Source organism: Epinephelus moara, chromosome 18 (assembly GCF_006386435.1).
Source record: "Epinephelus moara isolate mb chromosome 18, YSFRI_EMoa_1.0, whole genome shotgun sequence".
NCBI lineage: Eukaryota > Metazoa > Chordata > Actinopteri > Perciformes > Serranidae > Epinephelus > Epinephelus moara.
The window spans coordinates 32,908,116-32,925,611 of record NC_065523.1 but is presented as its reverse complement, the minus strand read 5'-3'; the positions used below and the strand labels follow the sequence as shown (position 1 = coordinate 32,925,611).

The 17,496-nt window shown below is 42.2% G+C and overlaps 1 protein-coding gene across 4 annotated transcripts in view; it reads left to right on the top strand.

Annotated features, from left to right (window-relative positions):
- zmp:0000000896 (caspase recruitment domain-containing protein 10) overlaps positions 1-16,564 on the top strand; it is a 23,310-nt gene extending 6,746 nt beyond the window's left edge. Inside the window, exons 3-24 of one of the 4 annotated variants that reach the window (XM_050069973.1) lie at positions 928-1,065; positions 3,166-3,352; positions 3,734-3,872; positions 5,866-6,081; positions 6,256-6,375; positions 6,496-6,621; positions 8,389-8,568; positions 8,661-8,750; positions 9,111-9,147; positions 9,244-9,281; positions 9,367-9,455; positions 9,559-9,605; positions 11,556-11,589; positions 11,745-11,922; positions 12,153-12,276; positions 12,419-12,659; positions 13,434-13,509; positions 13,614-13,716; positions 13,829-13,987; positions 14,110-14,222; positions 14,420-14,535; positions 15,079-16,564. In XM_050069973.1, the coding sequence (XP_049925930.1) occupies positions 928-1,065; positions 3,166-3,352; positions 3,734-3,872; positions 5,866-6,081; positions 6,256-6,375; positions 6,496-6,621; positions 8,389-8,568; positions 8,661-8,750; positions 9,111-9,147; positions 9,244-9,281; positions 9,367-9,455; positions 9,559-9,605; positions 11,556-11,589; positions 11,745-11,922; positions 12,153-12,276; positions 12,419-12,659; positions 13,434-13,509; positions 13,614-13,716; positions 13,829-13,987; positions 14,110-14,222; positions 14,420-14,535; positions 15,079-15,286 (2,759 nt within the window). In that variant the 3' untranslated portion in view covers positions 15,287-16,564. Of the gene's footprint in view, positions 1-927; positions 1,066-3,165; positions 3,353-3,733; positions 3,873-5,865; positions 6,082-6,255; positions 6,376-6,495; positions 6,622-8,388; positions 8,569-8,660; positions 8,751-9,110; positions 9,148-9,243; positions 9,282-9,366; positions 9,456-9,558; positions 9,606-11,468; positions 11,590-11,744; positions 11,923-12,152; positions 12,277-12,418; positions 12,660-13,433; positions 13,510-13,613; positions 13,717-13,828; positions 13,988-14,109; positions 14,223-14,419; positions 14,540-15,078 lie in introns of all 4 variants that reach the window. The other 3 variants (XM_050069972.1, XM_050069970.1, XM_050069971.1) reach the window with 3 other exon arrangements.
- The last annotated feature ends 932 nt before the right edge of the window (positions 16,565-17,496 follow it).

Here is a 17,496-nt window from a genome sequence, read left to right as displayed (position 1 = left end):
ACTGTCAGTGTGTCATTCTGTCAGTCAGTCATTCTGTCTGTCCCATGTTTTTCTACTCACTGACGTGGTCAATCTATGTGAAACTGCACATAGGCATTGAGGACTGGCATAGGTAGAAGGTGACAAAGCTACCAATGGGTATGGACTAGTATTAATAAAAGAATCGATACTTGGCTTTCTTGTATCGGTACAATATTGCCACGCAAAATATCGACACTAGAATATCAAATTGAGAAGACAAAAAATTAACAAACATGGGCATTATCTTGATGAAGAATAAGGTGAATTTCTTGCATTACACACTTAATGAGATAAAATGATAGAAAGCAAGGGAAGACAGACAGTGGGACAACATGCAATATGGGCTTTACAGAGATACACTGATACAAATGGCTGCCTGGATGACAAGAAACTGATCTACAGTTGTATGAGATGCTTTGAAAATGGGGAGCAGTGCAGTAAAACTCCCGAAGACGAAACATTCAATGTGTGATTGTGCAGCATGTTGTCAGAGAGGAGCAGGTGGATGAAGATAAATGTTGCAGTGAGAGAAACAGGCAGGAACTGAGGGGAGAGTAAGATGAAAGACGTGGCTAAGTAAAGGGGAGTGTATGGGGAGTGAAAGAAGATAAAAGATGAAGGGGGGATGTTGCAAGTAAAGATGGGATGAAGACAAACACCTGAGCTCAGTGCTCGTATCACTGCTGTTTCGTTGCCAGTGAGTTAGCTCATGCTAGAGCCGCTCATTCATCATGCTCATGTTTGACATACCTGTGTAACTACAGTGTAAATGACACTCACATCAAAGAGGGAGGATTTTTGTGGTTAGACAGTTTCAGCTTTGATGGTTTACTGCACCAAAATGCTGACACAAGTTTACATTAGTTTGAATTCAGACACTTTCTTTAACCCTTTTTCATTGAACAGGTCGTCTGCTGGACATTCTGCGTGGTCAGGGGCCGCGAGGGCTTCAAGCCTTCATGGAGTCACTGGAGTTTTACCACCCAGACCAGTACACACAGCTGACCGGAGAGAAGCCCACACAGCGGTGCTCCCTCATACTGGGTAAGCAGGGCTATCTAGTTTGACAGGATTGAGAGAGACCGCTGCAGCCACAGTGGCGAAATCAGCTGCTAACTGTAGGGGTGTGCCATATTATCTCATTCAAAATAATACCACAATACCAGTATAATTTTTTGATATAATATATAAAATTCATATCATGCTATTTGCATTATTTCGACTTGTCGACATTTTGACATCATACTGTTACCCAGGGCAACAACAAGCATGGCTGAAAGCAAATTTATTACAGACTCCATAGTGGTTCCAAAAAGAGGAGCAGCTTCAGTAGTGTGGAATAAACTGTGGCGTCCTGAATGTTTTATGAACAGCCCCGGACTTGTCAGACTCTTTTAGTGACTTAGCGCTCAGAGGGAACTCATTCAGCGGCTCCTCTGGCAGCAGCACAGCGTCTCTCCCTCTCCTCTCTCGCCGTGCGCACATAGGAGTGTCTGTGTGAATGTGTGATAGTTGTGGTATCATAACAGCCTGTCACAGGTTACAGCGTGATGATTAGAGGAGAAATGGCAGAGCATAAAGGTCCAGGTGGAAAAAAAAACAACTCAATCATTTAGGATTTTACTAAAAGAAGGAAATCACCTGTTGATTTATATATATAGATCCCAGGGGACATTTTTTTGTATTTGGGAGCTGTTTAAATGTGTAATTTGTGGTAGATTTTGTTTTGTTGAACTATTAATATTGTAACAGAGTCTGAATCTCACTCTGAGTTACTGTTGTTGTTCACAAACTGAAGAAATGAGAGATAGTTTTTGTTTAGTTTTTACTGAATATTTGAAAATAAACTGTAAAACTATATCACTTATTTTTGTTGCAATTCTGTGTTCTTGAATTAATAATAATTTTTTATTAATTTTTCATCTCGTCAAGAATAACATTGTCGCAAAAATACCCTAAAATATTGTGATTTTATTTTAGAGTCATATCGCCCACCCCTACTTTGCTGGTCTGTTTGTTACCGAGACCAAGTCTCGCTCAAGGAGACGTCTCACTCTTGAAATATTGTGAGAGGTGACTTGTTGCAAGAAAACAACAAGGACAAGCATAGCTTAGTGTTATCTAAAAGGTTTTAAGTGTGGCATGGCTGAATATTAAGCTGATTTCGACAATGTGGAAAAGTCTGTGAGATTTTAGAACAAGACTTGGTTACACACACTAACAAACAGAGCAGATTAGTGAGAGGTAAGGGAGAACGTTTCAGCTCTCTATAGCCTGTTTTGCCACTGCAGCTGCAGCAGTCTTTCTCAATACTGGACCAGTTTCAAAAATTGTCTCCATTATTCAATTAGACATAAAAACATGGGGAAAAGGGGTCCAGCTTCAAAAACACAGAAGTTTTCCTTTAAACTGACTTCAGGCTTAAAAAAGCAAATCAACAAAATACTTACATGGCATGTGAAAATGTCCTGGGAATAAAGCCTGTTAAATTGTTGGCCCACTGGAAGTACAGTCGCATAGTTTTAATGTGCTTTTGAGTAAATAACCTAAAATTTTTGGCAGGGATTCTTTGGAGTTCTTGATAATATGTGATAACAGGGATAGAAAGAGAAGTGAAGGAGATATCTTGTGTGGTGTGAGAATTTGCATGGGTTTCTCTTGGAAACAGACTATATAAAACAAACTATAACTTATCAGCGGTTTCATTTTTAGACACTTTATTGAATTTGTGAATACTTATGTTTAAAACACAAAATTAAGACACACAAAGAGCTGAGATATTCACACTGAAAAGAGCTCACTGAGGTTTAGATTTGATTGTGTTGTGGCCAGCAAACAGATACAAGCACTTAAAAAGTGGTTAACAACTCACTTTTAAAAGCTGAGCGCACTGTTCTTTGTTACTACGATGCTCGAGAGTATTGAAAGGATGAAGGGCACGTTAAACAAGCAGAATATAGTGAAAGGCTTTCAACAGCAATGGTAGAGCCAGTATGGGAACTTGAATATGAATATGCTATGACAAAAGGTCTCTTGGTAGATTTCACAAAGTATACACAAGATTTCAGAGCAAAACAAGCCCCTCTTACTGTCTCCATACAGTACATTAAGCATCTATAACCTCCACCTGTCTTTACTCCCCAGATGAAGAAGGTCCAGAGGGTTTGACCCAGTTTCTGCTCCTGGAGGTGCGTAAACTGAGGGAACAGCTTCGAAACAGCCGCATGTGTGAGCGGCGCCTGTCTCAGCGCTGCCGCATGGCTGAGGAGGAACGCAGCCGCGCCGAACGTAAAGCTCAGGATTTACGTCAGGACAAACTGCAGCTTGAGAGGTTCGTCTCACTTTTGTAATTCCTTCTTTCTTTTTCCTCGTTTGCATCCTGCTGTTATCATGCGATGAAACTCTTGTCCCAGAATGATATTCACTAATTCATGATAAGAGATGAGACGACTCTCGTTGATGGTATCAGGAGGGCAGTGAGAGGTAGCTTTGTGTCTATAGAGGGCTTATCAGCTGGTCTTTGAGATTTAATATTTTCAGCTCTTCACTTTCTTTGGGCAAAGATCTCCTGCAAGTCAGAGAAGTTAAGTATGATGTTGAGGTGCACAACTGATGATGTGTCAGGGGGTGGCACCTATGCTCTGGCACGAAGCGTGCTGAAACTCCAGGGATAGTAACGCCAAGTCCTAACTGATGAATCTGTGATCTCAAGGCTGCGTCAGGATTGGGAGTCTGCCAGTCGAGAGCTGGGAAAGCTGAAGGACAGGCACCTGGAGCAGGCTGTGAAGTACTCCCGGGCCCTGGAGGAACAGGGCATGGCCTCCACCCGTGAGAGAGAGCTGCTGAGGCAGGTGGGTCGGCTGGGAGCAGCACATGTAAAAAATTCCATCATGTTTTTATATCATGCTTGAACTTAATTCACCTTAGACAGGTTTCGTTCACCACAGCCATGTTATAAAATCACTGAGCTCACTGGTCTAACACAACAAGTCTTTCACTGGGAAAAGGCCCCTTAGAGGATGAGTCATTCCCTCTCTACCACCACATTCCTCAGCCTGTCCTGACTCTAAAAACAGCTGTATACCTGCTGCAGAACAGGCAAATTTGCTGATAAAAGTGTTCCTCTCATTACAGCTACTTGTTTTCCCCTGTTTCTCTAAACTTTAAGGTGCTGTTTAAGGTGTATTGTGTGGCCCAGGAAGTTCAGTTTGTTGCAAAACCATGTCTATTTTAAGTTTTTGGAGACAAAGGGTATGAAAATAATAAATGTTTTCTTCGATGGCACGATAAGGCCGCAGAAAATAGTGCCCAAGGCAGTCAAAGTGAAACTGCTGAAGCTGGCACGCAGCTGAAACTGAAGAGCTGAAGTGAGCAATTCAAAACAACTGTAGATATTATCAGCCTGCCCCTTATTTAGCTTGTGTGCTGTCACAACTTGTCCACCATGCCGCTGAGGTATCAACCACTTTGCTGTGAATACCAGGAAGTATTTGTGGCTATTTTTCCCTTAAGCGATGGTGATACTGCATTATGTTCACTATGGCCTTGTTTTGTACAGTTGGCCTGCAAATATAGGAATGTAGTGGGTATAATAAACACATTGGTTTCCCTTTTATTTACCCTTATCTTCCTGACTCCTGGGATAGAGGGTTGGAAAGAAGACATGTGTTTGTACCACGTTTTTTGGAATAGTCCTGCACTGACAGCTTAATGTTTGCTATAGTGTATGAGCCAATATAATTGCATCCTGAAGGGACAGTTCAACCCAAAATCAGAAGAACATGTTTTTACTGTCCCTTTAAATGTGGTACCGTCGCTACTACGAACCATCCGGCCCAAAGTGAGAGCTGCATCCGCATACTCGGCGTAAAGTCAAACACGTTCTCAGTGGGTGTTGGCCTCCACCAGGTTTGCCCCTTGTCACCGATCCTGTTTGTGATATTCGTGGACAGGATCTCGAGGCGCAGCTGGGTGGAGGATGGGGTCCAGTTTGGTGACCTCAGAATTGCATCTCTGCTTTTTGCAGATGATGTGGTTCTGTTGGCTTCATGACACCGTGACTTCCAGCATGCACTGGGGCGGTTTGCAGCTGAGTGTGAAGCGGTTGGGATGAGAGTCAGCACCTCCAAATCCGAGGCCGCGGTTCTCTGCCGGAAACCGGTGGATCGCCCCCTCCAGGTTGGGAGAGAGTTACTGCCCAAGTAAAGGAGTTCAAGTATCTCAGGGTCTTGTTCACGAGTGAGGGTAGAATGAAGCGTCAGATGGATCAGCTGTTTGGTGCTGGACTGTCGTGGTGAAGAGGGAGCTGAAAGGCGAATCTTTCGATTAAGTGGTCCATCTACGTCCCAACCCTCACCTATGGTCATGAACTCTGGGTAGTGAAATGGGTTCCCTCTTAAGGGTGGCTGGGCTCAACCTTAGAGATAGGGTGAAAAGCACAGACATCCAGAGGAAGCTCGAAGTAGAGCCTCTGCTCCTCTATGTCGAAATGGGTCAGTTGAGGTGTTTCGGCCACCTGATCAGGATCCTCCTGGGTGCCTCCCATTAGAGGTGTTCCAGGCACGTCCAGACCCAGAACATGCTGGAGGGATTACTTATCTCATCCGGTCTGGGAACACCTTGGGATTCACCAGGAGGAGCTGGAAAGCGTTGTTGGGCAGAGGAACGTCTGGGGTGCTTTGCTTGGCTTGCTGCCCCCGCGACCCTGCTTTGGATAAGCAGATGAAAATGGATGGATGGATGTCCCTTTAAACATGCTTAACAACAGCATAATAAATACCTAGGGTGGAAAATTAAAAGGCTACATGTTAAAATATTATGTTGCCTTGCTTTTTCTCCATACAGGTAGAGGAGCTGAAGTCCAGGTTGGCAGAGGCAGACAACAAAGAAGTCATTACACCGGGGAATTCAACGCCAGCAAAATGCAACAGTTTGCTCTCCAATGGCGTACATGGTTCTCCACCTCCTTTACCGGAAAAGCCGCTGCACCGCATTGATATTCAGAAAGCTGAGAATACAACAGCTCAGATGAGGGGCTCAGGTCCTGCCTCTGGAGCCATAGTATGTTTTTACCGTCTACAATGTTTATCACTGAGAAGCACATGTACACTGTGTTTGTGTCTGAATCAGCCACACTGTCTTTTCCTCATGGTTTGTCCCTCAGAACAATGATGACGTCTCTAAAGGTGCAGTGTTTTATGCTCTTGAAACGTGGTTTCTGTTGTTTACCCTCAGGCTCTGTTGGATATCCTGCAGCAGGACCGCAGGGAGGCCGCAGAGCAGAGGCAGGAGCTCTGTGATATCATTACCAGACTACAGGGGGAGCTACAGAGCACAGAGGAGCACTGGGAGAAGGTGAACAGTTGTCACCAATAAGCTTTACATTTCTAACCTGTTGTTGAAATGGTTTGATTTACAGCCAAAGCCAGTGTTTTTTATTGGGATGGAGGTTGTGATGGTGAACTGTGTTTGCAGTTGGAGTCGCAGTGCGAGCAGTTGCAGCTGAAGGTGAGAACTCTCCAGCTGGACTGGGAGACTGAGCAGAAGAGGAGTGTGTCCTATTTCAACCAGATCATGGAACTGGAAAAGGAGCGAGACCAGGTCAGTGTGAGCAGAGGCCCATCTAGGTGAATCCAAATACGTTATTCGGCAAGGCACAAATAATGCTAATGGAAACTGATATTTTACCCAAAATAGGACTTGAGTTTCACAGTTGTTTCATTTCCTAAATTATTAAAAATCCTTTGGAGTTTTCTGTTTGTGTTCTTCGTTGTTTCATGTTATTCGTTCATGTGTAATCTGCTTCCTGTTTTATTTTGTACAGTCTCTCCTCATGTGTCATGTCTAGTTTTACTTCCTGTCTTTGTGTGTTTTCCCACCTATTTTTTTTGTCACACCTGCCTCGTTAGTCCTTCCCTGTTCCCAGAGTCTTCCCTTCACACCTGTTCTGTATTAGTCTTGTTTGCTCCACCCTAGTGTTCCTCTCCACACCCTTGTTGTTAGCCAATCCCCATTTCCCTCCTTTTGCCTGTGTCCACCTACTCCAGCTGTGTCTCGTTCTTGTCATTAGTTTTCTGTGTATATATACCTGTGTGTTTCCGTCTGTTCCTTGTCAGTTCATCTGCGTTCAATCCTTGCTCCATTTCCTGCCTGATGTCTTGTGTTCTGTTTGGAATTTTTACCTGAGTTCATCGTACTGTCCCGGTTGGTTTTCTGTTAGTTTTGAATCCTCTGTCATTTTGACTTTCTGTTACCTGCCTGTTCTGGATGTTTTTCCATCAGTTTAATTAAAGTTCGTTTTTTGTTTAACCTCAAACCTGCCTGCTGCTCTGCATATGGGTCCTTCCTGACACAGATCCTGCAAACTGCACATCAAAACGAAACTGGTAACCTGTAGGTTTAAATTCTTCCATTTAAGGGTTTCAAGGGTTTCATAGAATTTGGATTTAGCGTCCACTCACACCCTACCAAAAACTTTATGATTTTTTTTTTTTTTTTTTTTTAATGGAAATAAAAGGAGCCAGGAAATAAATGTGGCAATTGGAAATAAAACTCCCCTGAAATAAAATAAAGTAGTCCCTCGAAAAAAATTTTTTTTCCAATAAACCTATTTTTTTATTGACTCATCTATATTTATATTTACATTTATTTATAAATTTATTTCATATTTTTACATATTTATTTCAAAGGCATTAATTATATGTCATTATTAAATCAATTTGATGCTTTGAAGCCACAACAACTGCATTGCCAATGAATAATAGGTTAGAAAATACAGTTGTTGTATTCTTATTTAATGCAACTTTCTGTATAAACCATGCCCACTTCTGGTCTTATATCCAAATACAGAGCTGCATAATGACGTCTCTGTACACCTTTAGGCCCAACACAGTCTCCAATCAACACAAAGGGTGCATCGAGGCGCCATGGATGGATGGATTACTAAACAGGCCTACCAGGCACAGGCCCAAAGGCTCAAAGTGTCAAGGGGCCGGCCTACCCTTAACCTGCAAAATGTCACTCAAATTAACCCGTACAGACTAGAAAGGGGCTCAAAATGTCCACAAAGAGATGCAAAGGAACTGCAAAGAGACGCAAAGCAACCACAAGGAAACACAAAATGAGCACAGAGAGACACAGAACCACAAAAGGATGACATAAAACCACCAAATCTGTGTGTCTTGCTTCTGTATATTAAAGGTGGTGGGGCCTTTTGCAGAGGGGCCCACCGTCTCATAATCCACCCATGCAAAGCACACGTGTAGTTAGTTTCGTTGCAGTTTAATTCCCCCCATATTAGCATCCCTGACTAACAGTTTCTACACCATGCAAACTTCTTCTCTCCGTCTGTCTCCATCTTCTCACCAGGCTCTGCGCAGTCGAGACAGCCTGCAGCTGGAGTACACCGACTGTCTGCTGGATAAGAACCGTCTGCGTAAGCGCATCGCAGAGCTGCAGGCCAACCTGGAGCAGCAGGAGAGGGAGCTGGAGAGAGAAAGGGAGAGGAGCCGGGAGCAGATCGAGCAGAACAGCCCCTGTCTGCACTGTGTGAGTTAACACAAGCAAGTTATCAGTACAGCGCTGTCTTTCCCTCTGCAACTACAGAACAGTTTATATGAATCCCTGCGTCTGCTCCCCAGTCCCACCTGTCCCTGTGCAGTGAGGACCAGTGCTACGGCCCCTGCTGTTCCCTCGGCCTGGCCAATGGCACCCGCCCGCTGCTACGAAAGGTCAGAGCTGGCTACCACAACCATTATTTCACATATCACCACCACCCCAGTCATGATTTAAATCACAATTAGTAAAAGAGGGTGTTGTTTAGGTAATGTAATACCTGCTTTCTGCACTGTAAGGGATCATTTCCATGGGAAACAACTGTTGTGGACATGTTTTCTCATGTAGTTATTATGGTATGCAAGGAATGTAGCTTTTGGACTGCTAAAAACATTTCTGCAGCTAGACTAGGATCTTATTATTGACTCAAGCCTGAGACACTGTAGTAGATTCTTATGCAACTCTTAGCGTGTTAGTACATGCACAATACCTCTCACTAGGTCACACTGTATTTACTCATCTTCTCTGTGCTACAGACGCCCTCTAGTGGCCAAGCCAATGAAAACTCAGGGGGTAAGTTAAGTTCGGCACAGAATACTCGTACTTTATTTACTTCTTTAGCCGCAGATATACTTTATTCATTCAAATGTTCTTTTTGCGTCTTCACAGATTCCCACTCCAACTCAGAGGAGAATCTCCTATTGTCAGTGAGTATCACAGGACTGACAGAACAAATGGAAGAAAGAATAAAAGAGTCAGAGTCAGTGTTTTTATTTACCTCTCTACCAACAGACAGAAGACAATGAAAAAGAAATAAATCGTCTCTCCACATTCCCCTTTCCTCCGTGTATGAACTCCATCAACCGACGGTGCAACACAGAGTGAGTTCATCAGCCCCACATGTCAACACACGTCTTCAGCTTGTTCTAGTTTCTTCACCTTTATTTCATTCTTATTTACATCCCTCTTTTATGCTTTGAACAGGTTTGACTTGGAATCCTGGGGCAGTGATGAGAACGATAACATTACAGGTATATTTGGGTCTTCACATTCTTATTTGCAAACAAAATAAGGGCCTGCCCAAGTCAAGATAATTCACTACTGGTAGTTGAGTCATGTACAAAAAAATGAAATTAACATCTTAAAGCTGCAGTTGTTAGCTTTTAATGAAAATAACTTTGTCATATTTGCTGAAACTGTCACTACATCCACAAAATATCATCCTATAAATACATCCTCCTCCTAGTCTCTATTGGCATTTGCTAGAATCTACTGCAACACACCGAAAACAACCAATCAGAGCTGAGGAGTCTGTAAGGCAGCTGTCAGTCATGTCAGTCACTGCTCAAATGGTACGCTTTTTTCCATTTCCACTGTGAAAAGTTGTGGATGGTACCAATGGATCCGTTCTGTCCCGTCCCCATGTTTGGTCCCCCCTCTGTTGGGGTACCTAGCACACAGATCTGGTACTAAAAGGTGGAGCTGTGAACACTGCAGTCTGATTGGTCAGTAGAGGACGGTCACTCTGCTCAGGGCTGAGTTGTGTCTGGTTTTGAGGCTCATGTAACCACTGTTCATACTGTGGAGAGTTTTATTAGTAAACTGTAACTATAAAATGAAAGGATGTTTTGCTGCCTCTCACAGCAGCTGGAGTCTGAGAAAAATAACTTCATTCACTGGGCCGACTGCCGGCGGCTTTTAAGGTGGAACCTTTACTTGCAATGTTACTCAATGCATGAGGTGACTGTGTGAATCAATTAACACACCTTAAATTTTACTGTGACAACTTTGACCATTAGTTTAGTTTTTATACACTTTTAGTAATGAGTGGATCTTCAAGCGTTATGTGAGCTGCATATATCCCAAGCTTCACTTGGAAAAAAAGCGTTGCGGTGCGTCGTTCCTGTGGGCTCCAGCAACACTAAACCCCTGAGCTTGCCTCAGAAGGACTAAATGCACAAACCCGCTATTTTTAAATATCCCATGGAGAGAGACTCTCACTGCAGCCTGATATGCTTTGTTCTGAAAATGTCGGCGTGCAGCCTCCTTCTGTGGACGATACACAAGGTGCACTCTGATAAAGGTGGAAATACAGTGAGTGCTGGACGGAGCAGTGAGTGACAACAACCCCGCCCACATTTAAGAGGACTGTTTGCAGTAGAAACTCTAGGGTCTAGGTACCATGTCTGAAGGATTACTTTTGGTTCCAAAGGTACCATACTGAAAGTGTTCGGTGGAAATGGAGCTAAACAACCCGGCCTCAGTCCATAGTCGTCCAAAATCCAGCGCTTGGGCAGTGACTTGTGGCATCAGACACTAACGAAAAAGCGGTCCTGATATGTGGCCGGTCGCTGTTTAACGGTGCTCTGAGGCACCAAGGGGAAACGCCTGCTGCCTCGACCTAACCACGTGTCAATTTGCATTGTTGTACTAACGAAGTGCGTTTATTTAGAAAGAGACTGTATGTTAACGTTAAATTTTCTGTGAAAAAGTAAGTGTATTTTGAAAGAAGACAATGCATGTAACAGGCCGAACTTGACACAGTGTCCCAGAACGTCAACAGCCAACACACCCAGGGTACCTTTCATGTCGCACTTCAACATGAAAGGTCCATGACCTAACGTCGATATATGACAAGGTTGGAGTGAGAATGTGTTGGGCTAAACTGTCAAACTAGACGGCACTGATTAAATGTGAATCAAGATTCTGTTACTGCATTGCCTTTTTTCACCTCAAATGTTTTCAGAAACATATTTTAGTCTGTCTGTGATTTCATTTGGCATCAGCATACAATAAAACAAACCAGAGAAGGTCCTGGCTTCAGCTCTGGGTGTGCTTCCCTTTAAATGAAGTGTATGGTGAGCCTAAGTTATGAGGCTCTCTTGTGTTTTCAGGTGAGCAGAGTGAACTTTCTTTGTGGGATTCCTGGAACTCTTTACACTCTCATCTCTTCCCTCCTGACCTGGTCAACCTGCCCGCAGTCTCCTCACACCAGCCCAGGCCTCGAGTTCCCAGGTACGAGCATCAACGAAAGCCTCTAAAAATACTGTCATTTGTGATAGCTAATAATGTCACTGATACACTGCTCACAGCAACATCTAACTTTCATAGATGGTTTGCCCTTTGTATGTACATGTCCTACATCCTTAACTATTCCTGCCCTCTCTCAGGATACCCTCCCGCTCCCCGTCCTCAAGTCCGCCCATCTCACCAAAGCACGGGAGAGCCAGTCTGGCTGACGATATCACGATAGTCGGAGGAAATCAAACAGGGATCTTTGTCAGCCATGTGAGAGCCGGTTCTCCAGCTGAACAGTGTGGACTGAAGGAGGGCAGCGAGCTGTTGGAGGTGTGTGTCAGTGTGGTGAATAAATCATGTGTGAGAATTCTGTGTACGTACATGAGTCATAGAGAGAATGAGTGCTTCAGCTGATGCTAACAGATGTGATTTTTGGACTAGTGCACATCACAGTTCTGCCTTCACATGTGTGAATTTTGAATCTCCATTACAAAAAAGTGAAAATGATTAAGATCATAAGGCAGGAACATAACATGCCCTCTTCTCTTTATGTTGCTCAGCTGGAGGGTGTTCTGTTCGGAGGGGGCAGTGTGCTGCTGGGCCAGTGCACTGCTGAGGTGGCCCACTTTTCTCTGCAGTGGTGGGCCGAGCCTTCCACACTCAAACACCGGAGCAACCCAGAGGGTGAGGCTGTTCTCTCACTGCTCTAAAACATTAATACAAAACAATGTATTCTTGAAAAATCTCCCCATGATGCACATAAAGTTCTATTCATATCTCAGAGCGGTGAGACTAAGCCGTCCTCTCTTCTGCTCCCTGTCCTCAGCATACGCCAAGCTGTGCTCCCAGCTCTCCTCGCCTTCTTTCATGGGTGCTGACTCCTTCTACGTGCGCGTCAACCTCAACATGGAGCCTCACGGTGACCCGCCGTCTCTGGCTGTGTCTTGTGACGACATTGTAAATGTGACAGACACACGGTACAATGGAAAATACCACTGGCACTGTTCCCTGGTGGATCCACTCACAGCCAAGCCCCAGCAGAGAGGAACCATGCCCAACTACAACAGGTACGCCCGTCACACCTCGACTTTACTGCTATATTATTTTAGGGTCACATTCTGATTCTGTCTATCAGGGATTTTGTCATATGGTAAAAGGGGGGTCAGTTAGTGGAGACACCAGAGATGACTAGGGGAACATTTTTAACTAATAGATATCACCATAAAACTTCTCGAGTTGATTACTTAATTTAAGTAATTATTTTTTTGTGTTACAATTTTCCAAAAGTGTAATGGCTAAATATGCAAATAAGTCATTATCTAAGCACAAGGAGAGGGTTTTATATATTTCTTTTTATCATACCATCAGAAAATACCGTCAACAGCCATAAAAAATGAATAAATAAATAAAAATGTTGCCATGTTTTTGGGATTAAAATGTTTTACAAATCCGGCTATGAAAAATACAAGGACAAAAAATAAGAAATAAAAAAACTGATTTAAAAAAAGAAATGTTTGGTGTATGTAAGTGTTAGTGTCGTGGGGGTTTCTTGCTCAGAGTACAAGAGGAAAACTCATTTTGAGAAAACAGCCTTTAAAGGTATATGTTTTGTATAATTTCATACATTTTAAGATTAAAAAAAGACACAACAGGTGAACAGGGTAAAAACTGTAACTGATATTATCATGAAACCCCAGCTGATTATTGACATGATGAAGTTTTATTTGTGTGTGAAATTTTAAGCCTAAAATTTGAAAACTGACCAGGGCTGACTTGTAGTGTCTCACCTTAATAATGCAGAGTTAGGAGTGTAAATAACAAATAAATATTTTCCATCTCAGGGCACAGCAGATGCTGCTTGTAAGGCTACGAAAAATGGCCCTGGACCAAAAGGACTTCAAGAAGAAGGTGAGTCTGGTATGTTAAAATGAACGGCAGGCTCAATTTGTGCTTAAAACTACAACAGAACTGGTGACACACGAATGTAAGATGTTTATTTTTCTCCATTTTCCTACATGAAGTTCTTAAAGAAAGCGTCCGGACGTGTACGATTGGTCAAAGCAGTGGACCCCGGCTGCCGTGGGATTGGTTCCACACATCAGGTCCTTTACACACTCAGCAAACGTAAGATTCCCGTTATAGTGCTCCCAGAATGCAACACATAAATCATGTTTTAGTTATCTTTGACAGTCACTAGTGCACTTTGTATTGAAGTGACATTCATGTGTCCCCTCAGGTCATGAGGAGCACCTGATCCCGTACAGTTTAGTGCAGCCACTGCAGGTTCAGGCTAAGCGGCCGGTCATCTTCGCCCCCTCTCTTCTCTCCCGGGGTCTCATAGAGAGGCTGCTGCAGCCAGCAGAGTCCGGTTTGAAGTTTGACACCTGCCCAGCAGGTACACACTTATTCACACACACGATGCCCCAGACACTGATGAACTCAGTGAACAAAGACTTTAATGATTTATTTTACCGTCATCAAGACACACCTCTTCTCTTTGTTTCCTGTGGCTTGCAGAGCCGATCCAGGCCTCGGAGAGACGAGACAAGAGAGTGTTCCTGTTGGATTCCTGCAGTCCAGAGCAGGCTCTGGGGATACGGCTGCAGTCAATACAGGATGTCATCAGCCAGGTAGGGCAAACACATCATGAATTAAATCATCTCATGGCAAAAGCATCCAACGTCTCCTTCAAGGAAAAGTGAGAGGATGTTTGTTGGTGAATTATTACCTGTATCACCTATTCATGTTATGGAAAAAGAATATTGTGATAATAATGAATGCACATTGTCACACATTATCCAAATCTCACTCTTTGTGTCTGTCTCAGGACAAACACTGTCTGCTGGAGCTGGGGCTGCACAGTGTAGAGGGCTTACTGAGACAGGGGATTTACCCTATCGTCATCTATATCCGCCCGAAGAACAAAAAGCACAAGAAGCTGAGGCAAGTGTGTGTTCGTTTAGTGCCAAAATAAACTCTGTAGCAAGGAGGAAAACTTTCTAAGATTTCAATTAATAGGATCTCTCACAGACACTTTAAAATGAAAATTGTTGCATCACTTAATTTTTGTTTTAACCTCCAGCTTTTGTTTGGTGTTCATTTTTAATTTAGTTTTTTTATACTCATCAGGTCTTACTGATCCCAGATAGCTAGGAGAAATTAAAAATGCGAATCAAACAAAAGTTCAGGTCTCAGGAGGATACCTGCAATGCTTGAGTAAGATACAGATGATTTGTCCAAATATCAGTCTTAAATTTTATCTAAAATTATCTTGTGAACGTCTTAAAAAGCATTAAATTTAGGTGTCTGATACCTGTAGACACCCTGCAGTATGATGGTACTTCATTCACCTTCACCATACACTTAACACCATTCACACTGTATGCCAAATAAGCATTTTACTCCCTGTGCAGACAGTTTCAAGTCTTATTTAAAGAAGTTCTGTCCTCTAATTTGCTGCGTATGACCCTCAAATACCTGAAACAGGAAGTTTTTTCCACGGTGTGGAGAGGACAGCGTGATGGAGGAGGTGTGCCAGGCCGAGGAGCTGCAGCTGGAGACTCTGCCCCTGCTCTACTACACCCTGGAGCCCAGCACCTGGAGCTGCACTGATGAGCTGCTGGCAGCCATAAGCAGCACCATCCACAGCCAGCAGAGGGCGGTAGCATGGATCGAACTGGACAGGCTGCAGTAGAAGAGCTATACACAGAGTGTGTACGTTCACAATGCAAACTATATTCTGCCGTGTTTGAATACAGATCTACAGAGGGTTAATATTTAAGGTTAGATCATCCTACTGTTCTAAGTGAGAGGACTGGGATCAAATTTAGATTTATGTGTAATCTCTCTGTGTACGTGCATGAAAAGAGGAATTTCATAATTCTCATCTATAGCCAAGCTGGACTGGCGACAATGGGAGAAGAGTGAAAGCATTTTAAAACTAAAGCAGATGTGACCTACACGAGAAAGGTCAGTGTATGTCAGCACAGAGTTGCCTTTAGTTAGCTGTTTTATCAACAAGATTTATATTCTTGTACTACTTTTTATCATATAACTGTACTTTAAAGATATCTGTCAAGGGATCACACATGTTTAAGGCATCTGGGTCAATGGTCATGGTTGTGAGAACACAGAGATAAAAGGTACAGGTGAAGGGGATCACAGGATGTTGTAAGCAAGTTGTAGCAGAGGGCACGAATCTGTTCATCCACAGTTTGTATTTGCTGTAAAGACTGCGTCCTTTGTGGGCTAACATAATCTTTAAAATGTAAACCAAATACACATCATACCTAAAGTATCAAACTGATGTAACTGTAGTTAAATGAACACAGCTTTTTTTAAGAGACAAACTACATTACTAGATATTATTTGAAGTGAGCTGTGTATGACTGAAAGTCAGGAAGTGCTGCGTTTGTATTTACACTACACTGGACAACAGCATGGAGGACAAAATATGATTTAAGTATCAATAAATACACAAATAGATGCAGGAATAAATAAGTGAATATGGAGATAAATACATTTATAAACAATACAGGGATAAAGAAATAAATAGGCCTACAAAAAATGAATAAATAAATGTATGAATAAATACAGGAATAAATAAATAGATACTGAAAAAAAGAATAGTTGATGATTAAACAGGACAAATTATTTCTACATTTTTTTACAACTACATTTTTTCATTTATATAATTCTTTACCTGTATGTTAATAAGGTAGGAGGTCCTAACCTCTGTGTTTATTTCTTTATTTATGCATTTATTTATTATTTCCGTGTTTATTCTGGCATTAATTTCTTCTATCTTGTATTTATTTATTTATCTCTATATTTGCTACATTTATTTACTGATTGATACTGAAGTCATTTTTTGTCCTCCATACAACAGAATCTGTCACCACTATGACAAAATGATCTTGTTTTTTACTGCAATTTCTTTACTTTCATAACCTGTTGAAAAAATAAATGTATACAACAGACTTGATCTAATTGTTGATAATTTTATGTATTGAAATACTACATCAGTTTACATTTAGACATCAATGAGGAAGCTATCGAAGTAATCTGAAGCACAAATGTAATATAGACAAAGTGATGGAAAACAAGACTAATTTTAAATTTATTCGGTAGACCCACTCGACTATATTTTTTATTAATTCCCACTATAATAAGTACATGTGACAAAAATGCTTTGTTTCTCGAGGGCAAATTACCCAGTCTACCTGGAAGTGTTGACATCATTCCTGTTCACAGGAAGAGGAAGAAAATTCAGCATCTTGATCAATCAAATCTTGTAATAATTCACTGAATGAAGTCTTTAAAAACTCTTAAAAACCTGGTTTGGGGGAGAAAATTTATGTTTAACCACTCACATCACAGTACAAAAAATCTAAATGAATACATTGTGTAGTTAGTATAATTTTTCAGATATTAAAAGACCAGCTAGAACATGTAAAAAGAGTGATCAATATGCAGTATTAAAACTGCAGCTCAGGGAAGCAATCAGTTACAGACAGGTAATGCCTCAGAGCATAGAAATGGAATGCATAGAAAGTGTTGGGGGGGGGGGGGTTGGTGCCTTGCTCAGGGGCACTTCAGCACCTCTTCAGCTAAGTCCAGAATCCATATTTGGTGCAGACAGGGACTTGAACTGGCTCCCAACACAAGTCCCTATGAACTGAAAGGTCTCATAGTTTAATAAAAGGCCACTACTATCAAATAAACCAGTAACAGATGATATGTGACGTCAAATATAACACCAGAACACAACAATACATGAAAGCTGAAAAATTAGTTGCAATGAAAGCTAAGTGCCATTCTACAAGAGCAGATAGCACTTTTCATACAAACAGAATGCAGCACTGTACACATAAAGTAAAGACTGTAATGGCTAAGAGTAACTGA